General features: G+C 47.3%; 1 protein-coding gene across 1 annotated transcript in view; it reads left to right on the top strand.

Annotated features, from left to right (window-relative positions):
* Positions 1 to 15,159: 15,159 nt before the first annotated feature.
* LOC119970997 (integumentary mucin B.1-like) overlaps positions 15,160 to 19,256 on the top strand; it is a 41,327-nt gene continuing 37,230 nt past the window's right edge. Inside the window, exon 1 of the mRNA XM_038806121.1 lies at positions 15,160 to 15,186. Within this exon, the coding sequence (XP_038662049.1) occupies positions 15,168 to 15,186 (19 nt within the window). The 5' untranslated portion in view covers positions 15,160 to 15,167. The remainder of the gene's footprint in view (positions 15,187 to 19,256) is intronic.

Here is a 19,256-nt window from a genome sequence, read left to right as displayed (position 1 = left end):
CGAAAAATCCAGCACATAGAACATAGAACAGTACAGCACAGACCCTTCGGCCCTCGATGTTGTGCCGAGCAATGATCACCCTACTTAAACCCACGTAACCCGTATACCCGTAACCCAACAATCCCCCCATTAACCTTACACTACGGGCAATTTAGCATGGCCAATCCACCTAACCTGCACATCTTTGGACTGTGGGAGGAAACCGGAGCACCCGGAGGAAACCCACGCACACGCGGGGAGGACGTGCAGACTCCACACAGACAGTGACCCAGCCGGGAATCGAACCTGGTACCCTGGAGCTGTGAAGCATTGATGCTAACCACCATGCTACCGTGAGGCCCCATGTTTTCAGGATACAAAGAAATAACATTTATTTATAATAACATATATACACAACAGCAGCAGGAACTTCCCTTGCTGCTCACTCCTCTCTCTCTGCAGGTTCCAAACTGGCCAGCTCTATTTATGCAGGGAGTCTGCTAATGATTTCTCTGCCCCCCTCATTGGGGAAGCTCATACTCCCATAGGATTGTGGGATTGTCATTAGTCATTAGTCCCCAGCCAATGGTGAGCAGGCAGGTTATAACATTTATTAATCTAAAGAACGTGCGTTAATTATTTAAAAGACTTTATTGTCGGTGATGTGAGTTTTGGTCATCGGCTTGAGAAGAGGTGATTGCCCTGCATCGTTTCTGTTTCAGAAGACTGTCCTCATTAAGTGCCAACGTCTGCAGTGATGTTTCATCCCTGAGATCAAGGACATTATTGGTCCAAATTCCGTCCATGACGAGCAGTCAGCCAATATTACCCAGTAAGGCCAGTGGCGTGATTCTAAAAGGGAACTGTCCTTCCCAATCTTGTGTCCAGTGATCAGACACCGCATGGCTTTCAATAGGAGCACCCCCACAAATCCAAAGTGGAATTTCCCACTGAAGTGCTTCAGTTGCTGGTGGGCTGCGGAGGCCATTCAGGAACCGGCATACTATGGACTTGATCGGGCGGAGGCAGGAAGGCAGTGAGCTCACAACTCACCTCTGTCCTGATGATGAAATGCCACACTGCCACCAAATTCTGCACGGAGGAGGGCATTAAATTCCACCCAATGTCTACAAAGTTGCAATTTTCAACAGCAGCATTTCATGAACCGCAAATATTTGAACCAATTTTTCTGAATTAACCTTTGATTTTGTACAGCAAATTTCCCATTGAGTCAGTATGAAATTGTACTAAAGACATAAATTAATAGCACAAGTTGTCCCATTGGATTCTGTGCTCCATTTTCCGACAGCTGTCTCAATCCATCTTCATTATTCTGATATTAATACAGGTTCCAGTACCTGCCACTGTTTCAAATGTTAATTCACTTTGCTGTGTAAAGATACAACGGTTCCTCTCTCAACCATTCCCTGGAACATGCTATCACATTTCTGCACTGGCAGGTCAATCATCTTTTTCCAAATTTAATCAGCACCCCCTCATTAACACAATGGTCCCCACTCACTTGACAACTGGGATTCTGAATTGAGAGGTGATGGAATGATTTGCCATTCTGTATATTCACATCATTAACTGTGTTCTTTTCAGCATCAACATCAACGTCAACTTCAACAACAGGTATGTATTTCTTCCTGTGAACAAGAGAGTGTCCCATTTCTAAACCACAGCGGTCAACCTTTACCTATCCAACTAGAGTAAATTAGAAGATTAGTCAGATTATATCCAGGTAATTACTCATTCAGAACTCGACTACTTCTTTCATCACTGATTTAAAATCTGCAGCTTCTCTGAAAGTTGTAGTGAGCTGCCCATCTGTATGTAAATAAAGGGTTAATATACAGAAGTAACAGCTATATAACCACTAGATGGCAGCACGAGATGGGAAGAAACACCAGCTCAAGCCGAGTTTCCGCGTCTTTGTGTTGGGTGCGACTAGTAGACAGAGGTAGGGAGAGATAGCTCAGAGTACAGATGTAGTTAATCATAGTTGACTTATATCTAATATTGTTAATTTAATCTCTAGTTCAGAGAGTGAAGTGAGAACAAACTCACAGTTCTTTTGCTAACGTTACTCAATAAACAATTTGCTTTCATTGGAGACTTTGAGTGTTAATGAACATCGAGTCGAGGATCAGGTTGGAAAGAAGAAATGAGTAACATATATTACATAAGGTAATATAACAAAAGTAAATGGAACACCCGCCTGAAGTAGGCGTCAGTCTCTCAAATTTCTCCAGTGAGACACCAATGGCATTTTTACTGGGATCAGAGTGGAGTAGCTGGTACAACGTTCCTGCAGGGAGAATCGGGGTAGCAGCAGGTGGCAAGAATCAAGGACAATGTTTACTCTGTATGTTTTTGTGCATTGTGCATGTAATTCATATAAGTGTGCGGTGTACCGCATATCTGTTTTGTGATTCATCATATGAATCCAAACGTTGGTTTTGGGAATTAAAGTTTAAACCGGAAAATAGGGGATTCTGATTGAGAAACGGACAAGCACACTGAAGTAAATGCAATTTAAACAGGCTTGGAGTTAATTACAATCAAATTCTCACCTAGGTTCAAGGTCAAATTTCCCACTTTAAACGCTGAACAATAGATGATCCGTTCATAGACTTCTGAGTGGAAACACAGTGCCAGATTCTCCGTTGAAGAGACTAAGTGTTTCCCCCTGGACCAAATTGCATGGGTGGAATAGCCTGCATGGGACTCATCCAGCTGGGGATGATGGTTTCCCCATGATCATTGAAACTTGTGCTCCCCTGCTGTAGGCTATGTTAACTTACCCAGCATGAGTTTAAAAGTTTGGCCACTGTGGAGCCAATTAGAATGTAAACATAACCCAGTGAAGTGTTCCGTGCCTCGCGGAGGTACTGTTGTTTTACAGAAGAAAAATACTTTTATGAAACTCGTCAGACTACCTTTGCATTATGATAGTTTGGCGCGCATTCCATTTGGGGCTTTATTCAGGAAGTGTGTCAGGACATACAGCTAGGCCAGCACTCAGTCCATGATAGTTTAGAGAAAATCACATTCCCCTGGCATCCAATTCGTTTGGGTTGAAATTGGTCCTGGAGGGTCTGACCAGCTGGAGCTGCTTATATGCTCTCCACTCCCCAAACATCCTCATTTCAGCCAAGGAGATGGCTTCACGGAGACCTGCACCCTGCTTTTCTAGTCCGGGCTCGATGCAGTGGTGAGTGTTACCTGCCTCACCAGCAGTACTGGGACCGAGGCAGGAGAAAGATGAATGACCTCCTTAGGCCAGCTTGGGTGAGTCACCCCATCTGTGCCACTGGCATCACTCCTGTCCCTCACACGTCACATCACCCCCATTCATGTAGAGGCCAACCAAGACCCACCTCCCTGCATCTCACTTACATCTCACCTTCCATCAAAATCTAACACCTTCATTGTATTCGTTGGCCAGGTGCCTTGCTCCACTGCTGTCCACATAACTTTCCTCCTGGTGCTCCGGTTTCCTCCCACAGCCAAAAATATGTGGAGTGGGTGAATTGGCCCTGCTAAATTGCTCTTTAGTGTCCAAGAATGTGCAGGTTAGATTTCGGGGATTGGAGGTGTTAATAGAGTGTTGGTGCTGACTTGATGGGTCAAATGGCCTCATTCTGCACTATATGATTCTGATTCAGGGTAGAGCCTTGGTGAGCAGGTTCCTTGGTTTACCTCATCAGCATTTCCTACTGAAAGATGATGTAATTGCTCAATGTTCCCCTCACTTAAACTTCCAAATCTTTACTTTCCAGCAACAACAACAATGACACCAACAACAACAGGTATCAAATTGCTGATATAAATTGAATGATTTCCAATTCACCTCACAACAAATTCATTGTAATGAAAATGTCAGTGGATTTCAGAACTCGAAAATTGACATTCACTATTAAAGAAGTCAGCGTTATGTTGTATTGCCGAACGTATATCTTCACCAGTTAGTGAAATAATAACTTTATTTTTGTGAGGGTCACGAAAAATCCAGCACGCGTTTTCAGGATACATAGAAATAACATTTATTTATAATAACATAGATACACAACAGCAGTAACTTCCCTTGCTGCTCACTCCTCTCTCTCTGCCGATTCCAAACTATTTATGCAGGGAGTCTGCTAATGATTTCTCCACCCCATCATTGGCGAAGCTCATACTCCCATAGGATTGTGGGGTTGTCATTAGTCCCCAGCCAATGGTAAGCAGGCAGGTTATAACATCCCCCCCCCCCCCCCAAAGTCCAAAGAATCCACCGAAGACCCTGGCGAAGGAGGGCGTCGGACTCATTTTGCCTCAGGCCGGACACCATTTGCACGAGGCGCTGGATCGGGCGGTGTGTAACGAGATGGAGAGCGGCGCTTCCGTGATGAACGGCGCAACGGTTGTACATCCACGACCCGTGGGCCTGAGGATTCCCCTCTGAGGTGTCTTGTGTCTCCATCTCGGAGTCAGAGTCTGCAGCCTCCGTCATCTCGGCGTCTTTATCTCCACGCGGATATGTCACGACCTGCGCAGGCTTTGAGTGAGGCAACAGAGGATGTTGTGAGGAATACTTTGCCATTGTGTCTGGTCTCTGCGGCTGTATAAATGAGCTCCTGGGGCGGGGAACCGTTAGAAGAGATAGTCTTCTGGACCGAACATGGTCTACATGTTTGCGCTGGAGATGACCCTGGGCTTGCATCTGGTAAAAGACAGGGCCCGTTTGGTGAAAGATTACGTCAGGGACCCACTGGGCACCACCAGCAAAATTCCGAACGAACACTGGGTCACCGGGCGTAAACTGCAGAATAGGCCAATGCCGAGAAAAACCATGTCCCTGCCGTTCTTGTGTGCGGCGTACTTTTGGCCAAAGTCCGGGAAAACCATGCTAAGGCAGGTGCGAAGTCTCTGGCCCATTAGGAGTTCTGCGGGAGCTACCCCAGTCACTGCATGGTGGTCCTATACGAAAACAAAAAACGAACCAGTCTTGTGTCCATCGACCCGGAAGACTGCTTCTTAAGGCCTCCTTTGAATGCCTGCACTGCCAACCCATTTGAAGCCGGATGGTTAGGGGCAGTGCGGATATTGCGTATGCCATTCATCTTCATGAACCTCGCAAACCTCGCAGCACGGTAGCATGGTGGTTAGCATAAATGCTTCACAGCTCCAGGGTCCCAGGATCGGTTCCGGGCTGGGTCACTGTCTGTGCGGAGTCTGCACGTCCTCCCCGTGTGTGCGTGGGTTTCCTCCGGATGCTCCGGTTTCCTCCCACAGTCCAAAGATGTGCGGGTTAGGTGGATTGGCCATGCTAAATTGCCCGTAGTGTCCTAAAAAGTAAGGTTGGGGGGGGGGGGGGGGGTTGTTGGGTTACGGGTATAGGGTAGATATGTGGGTTTGAGCAGGGTGATCACTGCTCGGCACAACATCGAGGGCCGAAGGGCCTGTTCTGTGCTGTTCTGTTCTATGTTCTAAACTCCTCACTTGTGAACGGAGTGCTGTTGTCCGCGGCCAACACCTAGGGGAGGCCATGTGTACTGAAAGACAAACGCCTCTTAATTGTTGTACAGGACTTTGTGCCTACCATCTTATGCACCTCTAGCCATTTAGACTGGCCGTTGATTAATAGACGGAACATGGATCCTTGAAAAGGGCCGGCGAAATCCGCTTGCAAGCGCGCCCAAGGCCGCCCTGGACATTCCCAGTGATGTAGGGGCGCGGCCGGCGGAAGCTTCTGATGCTCCTGGCAAATGGAGCAGTTTTGGGCCACCTTCTCAATGTCGGTGTCGAGGCCTGGCCACCAGACATAACTCCGGGCCAACATTTACATTTTGGTCACATCTGATGCCCATTGTGTAAGTCTCTCAGTATCAGCTCCTGTCCTTTTTCCGGGACAATCACACTCGTCCCCCACAAAAGGATGCCGTCTTCCACCCTGAATTCGGACAGCTTGGAGGAAAATGCCCGCAACTTGATTGGGAGATGTCTATGCTGCCCACCATACAGGACTATGTGCTGAAACTTTGATAGGAATGGTTCCGTCTGGGTCCACTCACGGATCTGTGATGCCGTCACAGGCAAGGTGTTCATAACATTTAGGGTTGCAACCACCTCACCGGTCGTGGGGGTCGACATGGGGCCAATCGATAAAGGCAATCGGCTCAATGCGTCAGCATTCCCTATCTGGGTTCCTGGTTTGTGCTACAGCGAATACTCGTATGCAGTGAGCAACAAAGCCCAGCGCTGGATCCGTGCGGAAGCAATGGGCGGTATTGGCTTATCCTCTCTGAAAAGTCCCAGCAGAGGCTTATGATCAGTCACGATAGTGAAGTGGCGGCCATATACGTACTGGTGGAAACTGTATTAATATCAGAGTAATGATCTGCGCATATTTTGTCTCTGCTGCAGTCAATGTGCAGGAGGCGAAAGCTATCGGCCGCTCAGCCCCGTTCTCCATCTTGTGGGACAGGTCGGCCCCAAGACCATACGGGGATGCATCACGTGACGAGCAAAGGCTTTCCAGGATCAGAGTGGGTTAGTAACCCAGACGACGACAATTGTTGTTTTACCCGCCGGAAAACGGTTTCTTGCGGCTGACCCCAAACCCAGGTGTGATTCTTCTTCAGCAGAAGGTGCAACGGGGCCAGCATAGTTGCCAGATTGGGGAGGAAGTTTCCGTAATAGTTTACGAGGCCGAGAAACGATCGAAGATGCGAAGTGTCAGTCGGGGCGGGGGTCTGTTGAATCACGCGCACCTTCTCTGCGATGGGGTGCAAACCTTCGCGGTTCACCCGATAACCCAGGTAGACTACTTTCTTCGCCTGAAAGACGCACTTTGTGCAACGTAAACGGACTCCAGCCTCCGAAAAGCGTCTGAGGACAGCCTCCAAATTTTCCAAATGTTCCTGCTCTGACGACCCTGTGATCAAAAAATCATCTAAGTAGACAGCAATGCGCGGTAAACCTCTCAAAATGCCTCCATAACGCGTTGAAACATAGCGCAGGCAGAAGATACTCCAAAGTGCAAATGTGTATGTTCATACAGGCCCCGGTGTGTATTAATTGTTACATATGGCCGGGAGGCAGGGTCCAGCTCCAACTGTAGGTAGGCGTGACTCATATCTAATTTTGTGAATGAGAGTCCGCCTGCAAGCTTCGCGTAGAGATCCTCTAGGCAAGGCATTGGGTATTGGTCGAGTCGGGAAGCTGTATTCACTGTAAGTTTATAGTCGCCGAACAAGCCGCATCTGGCTTCATTACAGGTACAATTGGTGCTGCCCAGTCAGCGAAACGGACGGGCCTGATGATACCCAAAGTCTCCAAACGAGTGAGCTCCCCTTCTACCTTCTCAAGCAAGGCGTAAGGCACGGGCGCGTCCGGAAATAGCGCGGCGTGGCTCCTGGTTCGATTTGGATACGGGCTACAGCCCCTTTTATTTTCCCCAAACCGGGCTGGAATACAACTGGGTATCGTCCTAGCACCTCAGTCAACCCTCCAGAAACTGTTTGGAGGATGTGCTGCCACTGCAACCGCAAATGGTGAAACCAGTCCCGACCCAACAGGCTGGGCCCATGGCCGCGCATCACGATAAGTGGGAAACGCCTCTCCTGGCGTCCATAAACAGCAGGAGTCATCGTAGTTCCTGCAATGTCCAATGGTTCCCCCGTGTAGGTGGCCAACCTGGCCTGTGTGTCGGTTAATGTAAGGGTCTGTATACCCTGCTTGATGCGATCGAATATCCTCTGGGCGATCACGGAGACCGCTGCGCCAGTGTCCAACTCCATCTCAAGCAGGTGACCATTGACCCGTACTGTCCCTTTAATGGGGGCCACACGGGGAGCTGCCACACAATGCAGCTGCAGGCAGTCATCCTCCGTCTCCACGTCCTCGGGAGTAGTCGCCGCACGTTCATCCAAATGAAAGGTACGGCCCCTGGGCTGGCCACAGTTTTGGTCGGAACGACGGCGCCTCTGGAGCCCCCAGGACCGGTGTCCGCGATGGGGTCGGCGCCTACAACTCTGACACGGACATGGCTCCTCATCCATTGGTTCTGGAGAAGGCTCCCTTCGGGGAGGAATGTCCGACTGCCACTGGCATCGATCCGGACGTCGCCTCGCCCATGGTACTGCAGGGGTGCAGGGGGACGCTTTCGGACGGAAGGGAGGGAAGGTGCCTCCATTCCCTGTAGCTCCTGCATTCCCCGTTCTGCACTCTCTCGGGACAATACAATTTGAATGGTCAATGTTGGCTCGGCTAACAACTTTCTCTGGGTGGCCGCATTGTTAATACCGCAAACCAAACGGTCACGTAACATTTCTGACAAGGTCTCACCATAGTCACAGTACTCCGCAATCCTGCGTAGCCTGGATAGAAAGTCGGCTAGGGATTCTCCTGGGGTCCTCTCAGCGGTATTAAACCGGTAACGTTGGACTATCATGGATGGGTTGGGTTAAAATGTTGCCCCACTAAGTTCACAAGTTCATCAAACGTTTTGGTGTCCAGCACAGCTGGGTATGTAAACTTCTAATCACCCCAAACGTATGCGGGTCACAGGAGGTGAGCAATATGACCACCTGCCTCTCGTTTTCGGTGATATTGTTTGTCCGGAAATAGTAACGCATCCGTTGTGCGTACTGGTTCCAGCTTTCCAGCGCAGCATCAAAAACATCCAAACGTCCATACAGAGGCATGGTGTAATAGAAAACAACTTCCAACCTGTATCCAACAAAAATCCAGGAAGGTGGCATCAGCAGTGTAGACAGCTATTCACTTTAACCCTTGTCTCCAGTTTTGTGAGGGCAACGAAAAATCCAGCACGAGTTTTCAGGATACAAAGAAATAACATTTATTTACAATAACATATATACACAACAGCAGCAGCAGCAGCAACTTCCCTTGCTGCTCACTCCTCTCTCTCTGCTGGTTCCAAACTGGCCAGCTCTATTTATGCAGGGAGTCTGCTAACGATTTCTCCGTCCCCCTCTTTGGGGAAGCTCATACTCCCATAGGATTGTGGGATTGTCATTAGTCATTAGTCCCCAGCCAATGGTAATCATGCAGGTTGTAAGCATTTATTAATCTATAGAACGTGCGTTAATTATTTAAAAGACTTTATTGTCGGTGATGTGAGTTTTGGTCATCGGCTTGAGAAGAGGTGATTGCCCTACATTGTTTCTGTTTCAGAAGACCGTCCTCATTAAGTGCCAACGTCTGCAGTGATGGTTCATCCCTGGGATCAAGGACATTATTGGTCCAAATTCCATCCATGACGATCAGTCAGCCAATATTACCCAGTAAGGCCAGGGGCGTGATTCTAAAAGGGAACTCTCCTTCCCAATCCTGTGTCCAGTGATCAGACACATTACGAGTTGAAATAAAAGCACCCCCACAAATACGAAGTGGAATTGCCCACTGAAGTGCCTCAGTTGCTGGTTGGCTGAGGAGGCCATACAGGAGCCGACACACCATGGACTTCATCGGGCAGAGGCAGGAAGGCAATGAGCTCACAACTCACCTCTGAGCTGCATGATGAAATGCCGCACTGCCACCAGATTCAGCACGGAGGAGGGCATTAAATTCCACCCAATGTCTGCACAGTTGCAATTTTCAACAGCAGTATTTCATGAACCTGAAATTATTGAAACAATATTTCTAACTTAACCTTTGATTTTGTACAGCTAATTTCCCACAGAGTATGTGTGAAATTGTACGAAAGTCAGAAATTATCAGCACAAATTGTGCCATTGGATTCTGTGCTCCTTTTTCCGACAGCTGCCTAAATCCATCCTCATTACTCTGATATTAATACAGGTTCCAGGAACTTCCACTGCTTCAAATGTTAATCATTTTGCTGTGTAAAGATACATAGGTTCCTCTCTCAACCATTCCTTGTAACATGCTATCACCTTTGCTGCACATGAACGGTCAATCTTCCTTTTCCAAATTTATTCAGCACTCCCTCATTAACTCAATGTTCCCCACTCACTTGACAAATGCGATTCTGAATTGAGAGATGTTGGAATGATTTTCCATTCTGTATATTCACATCACTAACTGTGTTCTTTGCAGCATCAACATCAACGTCAAGTTCAACAACAAGTAGGTATCAAACAACATTCTGTCAACATATGTTTTCCATAACCTAGGGTTCAAATTTCTTCCTGTGAATAAGAGAGTTTCCTATTTCTAAACCATAGAGGTCAACTTTTACCTGTCCAACTAGGGAAAATTAACCAGTTAATACCCAGGTAATTACTCACTCAGAACTGCTTCCTGCATCACTGATTTAAAACCTGCAGCTGCTCTAAACCGCATATTTGTTTGTATATAAAGGGTTAATATACAGACGTAACAGATAGATAATCACTGATGGCAGCACTAGAGATGGGTATAAAATACAAGCTCAAGCCGAGTTCCTGCTTTGTCGTGTTATGTGTGATTAGTAGACAGAGATAGAAACAGATAGCTCTGAGCGCAGGTGTCGTTAATCAGAGTTTATATATATTTAGTATTCTTAATTTAATCTCTAGTTGAGCGAGTGAAGTGAGAACAAACTCACAGTTAATTTGCTAACGTTACTCAATACACAATTGGCTTTAATTGGAGCCTTTGTGTATTAATGAACATCGAGTACAGGATCATCTTGGAAAGAAGCAAATGAGTAACCTATATTACACATGTACAACAGTAAGTATGTAAAAGTAAGAGGGACACCCGCTTAAAGTAGGTGTCAGCCCCACAAATTCCTCCAGTGAGACCCAAATGGCATTTTTACTGGGATCAGAGTGGAGTAGCTGGTACAACGTTCCTGCAGCGAGAATCGGGGTACCAGCAGGTAGCAAGAATCAAGGACAATGTTCACTCTGTACGTTTGTGTGGAGTGTGCATGTAATTCATATAAGTGTGCGGTGTACCACATATCTGTTTATGATTCATCATATGAATCCAAACATTGGTTTTGGGAATTACAGTTTAAACCGGAAAATAGGGGATTCTGATTGAGAAACGGACGAGCACACTGAAGTAAATGGAATTTAAACAGGTTTGGAGTTAATTACAATCAAATTCTCACTGAGGTTCATGGTCAAATTTCCCACTCTAAACGCTGAACGCAGAACAAAAAGAAAGAGAAAGGGAGATACCGATCAAGGGCAAAGATGAAGAGAGAGTATGAACTTTAGAAAATGGCCATGAAATGTGACAGTCTGTTAAAATGGGAAGTCATAAAGGGAAACAGCGCGAGAGGAAAGAAAGTCGGGACATTGAAAACAGCGCGAGAGGAGAGACAGCCGGGAGAGTGAAAACAGCGCTAGACGAGAAACAGCCGGGCATTGAAAACCGCGCGAGACAAGAAACAGCCGGGACATTGAAAATAGCACGAGAGGAGAGACAGCCGGGACTTTGTAAAACAGCGCAAGAGGAGAGACAGCCGGGACATTGAAAACAGCGCAAGAGGAGAGACAGCCGGGACTTTGAAAACAGCGCGAGAGGAGAGGCAGCCGGAACTTTGAAAATAGCGCGAGAGGAGAGACAGCCGGGACTTTGAAAATAGCGCGAGAGGAGAGACAGCCGGGACTTTGAAAATAGCGCGAGAGGAGAGACAGACGGGACTTTGAAAATAGCGCGAGAGGAGAGACAGCCGGGACTTTGAAAAAAGCGCGAGAGGAGAGACAGCCGGGACTTTGAAAACAGCGCGAGAGGAGAGACAGCCGGGACTTTGAAAACAACGCGAGAGGAGAGACAGCCGGGACTTTGAAAACAGCGCGAGAGGAGAGGCAGCCGGGACTTTGAAAACAGCGCGAGAGGAGAGGCAGCCGGAACTTTGAAAACAGCGTGAGAGGAGAGGCAGTCGGGACTTTGAAAACAGCGCGAGAGGAGAGACAGCCGGGACTTTGAAAACAACGCGAGAGGAGAGACAGCCGGGACTTTGAAAACAACGCGAGAGGAGAGACAGCCGGGACTTTGAAAACAGCGCGAGAGGAGAGGCAGTCGGGACTTTGAAAACAGCGCGAGAGGAGAGACAGCCGGGACTTTGAAAACAACGCGAGAGGAAAGACAGCCGGGACTTTGAAAACAACGCGAGAGGAGAGACAGCCGGGACTTTGAAAACAACGCGAGAGGAGAGACAGCCGGGACTTTGAAAACAACGCGAGAGAAGAGACAGCCGGGACTTTGAAAACAGCGCGAGAGGAGAGGCAGCCGGAACTTTGAAAATAGCGCGAGAGGAGAGGCAGCCGGGACATTGAAAACAGCGCGAGAGGAGAGACAGCCGGGACTTTGAAAACAGCGCGAGAGGAGAGACAGCCGGGACATTGAAAGCAGCGCGAGAGGAGAGACAGCCGGGACTTTGAAAGCAGCGCGAGAGGAGAGGCAGCCGGGACATTGAAAACAGCGCGAGAGGAGAGACAGCCGGGACATTGAAAACAGCGCGAGAGGAGAGACAGCTGGGACATTGAAAACAGCGCGAGAGGAGAGACAGCCAGGACATTGAAAACAACGCGAGGGGAAGACATTGAAAGGTGAGGTTAGGGCTGGTGAAGGAGAGTAGTGGGAACTTGTGCATGGAGTCAGAAGAGATAGGAGAGGCGTTGAATGAATATTTTTCTTCAGTGTTCAAGGAGAGGGGCTAATTTTTTGAGGATGAGAGTGTGATACAGGCGGGTAGGCTGGAGGAGGTAGATGTTCTCAGGGAAGATGTATTAGCAATTTTGAAAAACCTTAGGGTCGACAAGTCCCTTGGGCCAGATGGGATATATCCTAGGATTCTTTGGGAGGCAAGGGATGAGATTGCAGAACGTTTGGCTTTGATCTTTCAGTCCTCACTGTCCATGGGGATAGTGCCAGAGGACTGGAGAGTGGAGAATGTTGTTCCTCTGTTCAAGAAACGGAATAGGAATGACCCTGGTAATTATAGGCCAGTTAGTCTTACTTCAGTGGTCGCAAAGTTAATGGAAAGGGCCCTGAGGGATAGGATTTATGACCATTTGGGAAGATGCAGCTTAATCCGGGATAGTCAACACGAAATTTGCCTCACAAATTTGATTGAATTCTTTGAGGAGGTAACTAAATGTGTAGATGAAGGTAGAGCAGTTGATGTCGTATACATGGATTTCAGTAAGGTGTTTGATAAGGTTCCCCATGGTCAGCTCATGAAGAAAGTAAGGAGGTGTGGGATAGAGAGAAATTTGGCCAATTGGATAAGTAACTGGCTGTCACAAAGAAGACAGAGGGTGGTGGTAGATGGAAAATTTTCAGACTGGAGATCAGTGACCAGCGGTGTACCACAGGGATCAGTGCTGGGTCCTCTGCTATTTGTGATTTTTCTAAATGACTTGGAGGAGGGGGCTGAAGGGTGGGTCAGTAAATTTGCTGATGACACCAAGATTGGTGGAGTAGTGGAAGAGGTGGAGGGCTGTTGTAAGCTGCAAAGAGTCATTGATAGGATGCATAGCTGGCCGAAAAATGGCAGATGTAGTTTAACCCTGATAAGTGCGAGGTGATTCATTTTGGCAGGACAAATTTGAATGCAGATTACAGGGTCAACGGCAGGGTTCTGATGAATGTGGAGGAACAGAGAGATCTTGGGGTTCGTGTCCACAGATCTTTGAAGGTTGCCACTCAAGTGGATACAGCCCTGAAGAAGGCCTATAGTGTGTTAGCATTTATTAACAGCGTGAGTTTAAGAGCCGTGGGGTTATGCTGCAACTGTACAGGACCCTGGTGAGACCACATTTGGAGTATTGTGTGCAGTTCTGGTCACCTCATTGTAGGAAGGATGTGGAAATATTGGAAAGGGTGCAAACAATGGCACCGACAACAACAGGTATCCAATTGCAAATATAAATTGAATGATTTCCAATTCACCTCACAAAAAATTCTTTGTAATGAAAATTGCAGTTGATTTCAGAACTTGATAATTGCGGTTCACCATTCAAGAAATCTGGACTGTTTAGCATTTCTAATAAGTATATCTTCACCAGGTAGGAAAATAATAACTTAATTAATCAAAAGAACCTGCATAAAAGGGGCTTAGTTAGCACAGGGCTAAATAGCTGGCTTTTAAAGCAGATTGAGGCAGGCCAGCAGCACATTCAATTCCCATACCAGCCTCCCCGAACAGACGCCGGAATGTGGCAGCTCGGGGATTTTCACAGTTACTTCATTTGAAGCCTACTTGTGACAATAAGTTATTTTCATTTAATTTATTATTCAAAGGAATTTATTGTCAGCCATGAGAGTTTTTATTATTGGCTTGAGACGGGGTGAACGCCCTGCATCGTCTCTCTTCCAGAATTCCGTCCTCATTAAGTGGCAACCTTTGCAATGATGGCACATCCCTGGGATCAAGGACATCGTGGGTCCAAATTCCATCTATGATGAGCAGTCAGTCAATATTAAACCAACAAGGCCAGGGGGTCTCTCTCAAAGGGAACCCTCCTTCCCAATCCTGTGTCCAGTGACCAGACACCGTATGACTTTGAATGAAAGCACCCCCACAAATCCAAAGTGGAATTGCCCACTTAAGTGCCTCAGTTGGTGGTGGGCTGAGGAGGCCATTCAGGAGCCGCACACTATGGACTTCATTGGCCAGAGGCAGGAAGGCAGTGAGCTCACAACTCACCTCTGTCCTGATGATGAAATGCCACAGTGCCACCAAATTCAGCACGGAGGAGGGCATTAAATTCCACCCAATGTCTACATAGGTGCAATTTTCAACAGCAGTATTTCATGAACCTGAAATATTTGAACTAATATTCATGAAATAAACTTTGATTTTGTGAAGCAAATTTCCTATTCAGTAAGTGTGAAATTGTATTAAAGTCAGAAATTAACAGCACAAGTTGTCCCATTGGATCTTGTGCTCCTTTTTCCGACAGCTGTCTAAATCCATCCTCATTACTCTGATATTAATACAGGTTCCAGTACCTTCGGCTGCTTCAAATATTTATTCACTGTGCTGTGTAAAGATACTATGGTTCCTCCCTCAACCATTCCCTGTAACATGCTATCACCTTTGCTGCACAGGCACGGTCAATCTTCCTTTTCCAAATTTATTCAGCACTCCCTCTTTAACTCACTGTTCACCACTCACTTGACAACTGGGATTCTGAATTGAGAGATGATGGGATGATTTTCCATTCTTTATATTCACATCACTAACTGTGTTCTTTGCAGCATCAACATCAATGTCAACTTCAACAACAGGTATTTAAAAAACAACATTCTGTCAACATAGTTTTCCATAACCTAGGATTCAAATTTCTTCCTGTGAACAAGAGAGTTTCCCATTTCTGAGCCACAGAGGTCAACTTCTACCTATCAACTAAGGTAAATTAGAAGATTAGTCAGTTAGTATCCAGGTAATTACTCATTCAGAACTCGACTACTTGCTGCATCACTGATTTAAAACCTGCAGCTTTTCTGAATGTTGCAGTAATCTGCACATCTGCATATATACAGACGTAACAGATAGATAACCACTTGGGGTAGCATGGTGGTTAGCATAAATGCTTCACAGCTCCAGGGTCCCAGGTTCAATTCCCGGCTGGGTCACTGTCTGTGTGGAGTCTGCACGTCCTCCCCGTGTGTGCGTGGGTTTCCTCCGGGTGCTCCGGTTTCCTCCCACAGTCCAAAGATGTGCAGGTTAGGTGGATTGGCCAGGCTAAATTGCCCTTAGTGTCCTAAAAAAAAAATAAGGTTAATGGGGGTTGTTGGGTTACTGGTATAGGGTGGATACGTGGGCTTGAGTAGGGTGATCATTGCTCGGCACAACATCGAGGGCCGAAGGGCCTGTTCTGTGCTGTACTGTTCTAATAAAAAAGATGGCAGCATTAGAGACAGCAATAAAAGAAAAGCTCAAGCCGAGTTCCCGCCTCTTTGTGTTGGGTGTGACTAGTCGACAGAGGCAGAGAGAGATAGCTCAGAGTGCAGGTGTAGTTAATCAGAGTTTATGTATATTTAATATTGCTAATTTAATCTCTAACTTAGTTAGTGAAGAGAGAACAAACTCAGTTTATTTGCTTACGTTACTCAATTAACAGTTTGCTTTTATTGGAGACTTTGATGGTTAATGAACATCGAGTACAGGATCATCTTGGAAAGAAGCAAATGATTATCTTATATTACACAAGGTAATATAGCAAAAGTAAATTTGGGGCCTCACGGTAGCATGGTGGTTAGCATCAATACTTCACAGCTCCAGGGTCCCAGGTTCGATTCCCGGCTGGGTCACTGTCTGTGTGGAGTCTGCACGTCCTCCCCGTGTGTGCGTGGGTTTCCTCCGGGTGCTCCGGTTTCCTCCCACAGTCCAAAGATGTGCAGGTTAGGTGGATTGGCCATGCTAAATTGCCCGTAGTGTAAGGTTAATGGGGGGATTGTTGGGTTACGGATATACGGGTTACGTGGGTTTAAGTAGGGTGATCATTGCTCGGCACAACATCGAGGGCCGAAGGGCCTGTTCTGTGCTGTACTGTTCTATGTTCTATGTTCTAAATGGAACACCCGCCTAAAGTAGGCGTTAGCCCCACAAATTGCTCCAGTGAGACTCCAATGGCATTTTTACTGGGAGCAGAGTGGAGTAGCTGGTACAATGTTCCTGCAGGGAGAATCGGGGTAGCAGCAGATGGCAGGTGTAATAAGTCCATGATGGTAAAAGTCCCATCACCAGAATTCCTTTTATTTATAAACCCAACAGCTGAAGAACCATGACCATTCAGTCTGCTGTCTACACTAGGAGTGCAGAGGATCTGACACTGCCTGTTATATACACAGAAAGGGGTTCCCTGATTGGGCCACTGATCAGGGAACTCTTATTCTAATTGGCTAATCTCAAAGGCCTGGCCTAAGTCATTACATCCCTCCCTCCAAAGTCCGATGAGCCCCCGTGGTCCTTGTGACTCATGGGTCTCCTGTTTCGTTTTTGCGCTGGGTGCGGCTCCTCCACTTTGGCCTCCGACGTGGGGTGGGGGGGGGGGGGGGGGGGGATAGAACGGCTAGGCACCCATCTTTTCTGATGTCAGCGCCCGAGGGGCAGTTTGCCCCATTCCTCCGCATAATTTCTGACCCATCCATTTTCACCCGTGTTGAACTGCCTTTCTCGGCGAGTGTTCTCGTGGCCCCTGCATTGGGCCTCTTGGTGTCGCTTTATTCTGCAACCTAAATTCGGGAATAGTAGACTCAGCCAGGTGCGGAGTCGTCTGCCCATGAGTAGTTCCGCCGGTGCTATTCCCGTTGTGGCATGTGGGGTTGTTCTGTAGTCAAATAGCCAGCGCGACAGTTTGGCGTTTTGTGCGGCCACGGGAAGGATGTCCAGGAAATTTACCGTCATTACAGTTTCCTCTATTTTGGGTACTAATGGCGGGACGTCCGGTAATGGCGGCCTGCTTAGTGCATCGGAAGTTGCCACCCGGGTCCCTTGTCGATTCTCCAGTTGATACTGGTATGCCGCTAGTAGCAGGGCCCAGCGTTGGATCCAGGCTAAAGTTATTAGTGGTATTGCTTTGGCTTCTTTCAACAAACCCAGCAATGGCTTGTGGTCTGTAATTATAGTGAATTTCCGCCCGTACAAGTACTGGTGAAATTCCTTCACCGTAAAGATCACAGCCATTCCTTCCTTTTCGATTTGGGAGTGCTTTCGTTCTGCTGCTGCCAGCGTCCTGGAAGCAAACACTATAGGTCGTTCCTGTCCGTTTTGCACTCAGTGTGCCAGAACTGCACCAACGCTATTTGGAGACGCGTCACACGAGAGCACCAACTCTTTCCTGGAGTTGTAGTGTGCCAAGACGTTCTGAGGAAAGCTGTTCTTTTATCCCGCGGATGGAGGTGGCTAGCACGAGGGGACATAGCCTTAAATTGAGGGGTAATAGATATAGGACAGAGGTCAGAGGTGGGTTTTTTACGCAAAGAGTGGTGAGGCCGTGGAATGCCCTACCTGCAACAGTAGTGAACTCGCCAACATTGAGGGCATTTAAAAATTTATTGGATAAGCATATGGATGATAAGGGCATAGTATAGGTTAGATGGCCTTTAGTTTTTTTTCCATGTCGGTGCAACATCGAGGGCCGAAGGGCCTGTACTGCGCTGTATCGTTCTATGTTCTATCTTCTTGAAAGCCCTGTCTTGGCGGGCGGACCACTCCCAGGCTTGCTCCTTTTTTAGTAATTGGTGTAGGGGGTCCAAGATGGAAGCTCTGTTCTGTATGAACTTTCCATAGTATGTCACCAGTCCGAAAAACAACCTTAACTCCTGGATTGTGGTGGGGGCCGTGGCATCTTTAATCGACCTCACCCGATCCTCCAAAGGGTGTAGCCCTGATTTGTCAACCTTGTATCCCAGATAGGTTAGTTGAGGTGCTAGGAAAACACGTTTCTCCCTCTTTAGGCATAAGCCTGCTGCTGAAAACCTCCAAAGGACTTCCTCCTGGTTTTGCAGGTGTTCTGCTTTTGTTTTTCCGGTAATGAGGACATCATTCAGGTAAATGGCGACTAGTGGTAGCCCTTACAATATATTCTCCATTGCCCTCTGGAATATCGCACAAGCTAACGATACCCTGAAGGGTAATCTTGTATACTGAAAAAGGCCTTTCAGGGTGTTTATCGTTGAGAATTTCTGGGCCATTCGTCCAGCTTCAGCTGTAGATATGCGTGGCTCATATCCAGTTTTGAGAATAGGAGTCCTCCAGCCAGCTTTGCATACAAATCCTCAATCCGGGGAATTGGGTATTTGTCCAGTTGTGAGAAGCGATTAATTGATTGTTTGAAATCTCCACAAAGGTGGACTAAGCCACCTGGCTTAAGGATAGACACCAAGAGTGCCGCCCACTCTGCAAACTGGACTCACGCTCGGATCGTTTTATTTCCATATCGACATTCTGCCTTAATGCGAAGGGTACTGGTCGGGCCTTGTAGAATTTTGGGACTACCTCTGGATCTACATGAAATGTCGACTTTGCTCCCTTTATTGTTCCGAGCCCTTCTTGGAAAACCTCTGGGTATTTGCACAGGAGTTCGCTCAGGTGGCCATTTTCTAACTGGAAAATGTTTACCCAATCCAGCTGGATCTCTTTTCGGCAGTTTCGTCCCAATAAGCTTGGCCCCACACCTTTCACTACCATTAAAGGCAGCCTAACCAGTTGCTCTCTATAAGCCACAGTTACATCCAGGTTAGGTGGATTGGCCATGATAAATTGCCCTTTGTGACCAAAAAGGTTAGGAGGGGTTATTGGGTTACGGGGATATGGTGGAAGTGAATGCTTAAGTGGGTCGGTGCAGACTCGA

Source organism: Scyliorhinus canicula, chromosome 9 (assembly GCF_902713615.1).
Source record: "Scyliorhinus canicula chromosome 9, sScyCan1.1, whole genome shotgun sequence".
Lineage (NCBI taxonomy): Eukaryota > Metazoa > Chordata > Chondrichthyes > Carcharhiniformes > Scyliorhinidae > Scyliorhinus > Scyliorhinus canicula.
The sequence above is the reverse complement of the archived record's forward strand: the minus strand, read 5'-3'. Positions and strand labels throughout refer to the sequence as shown.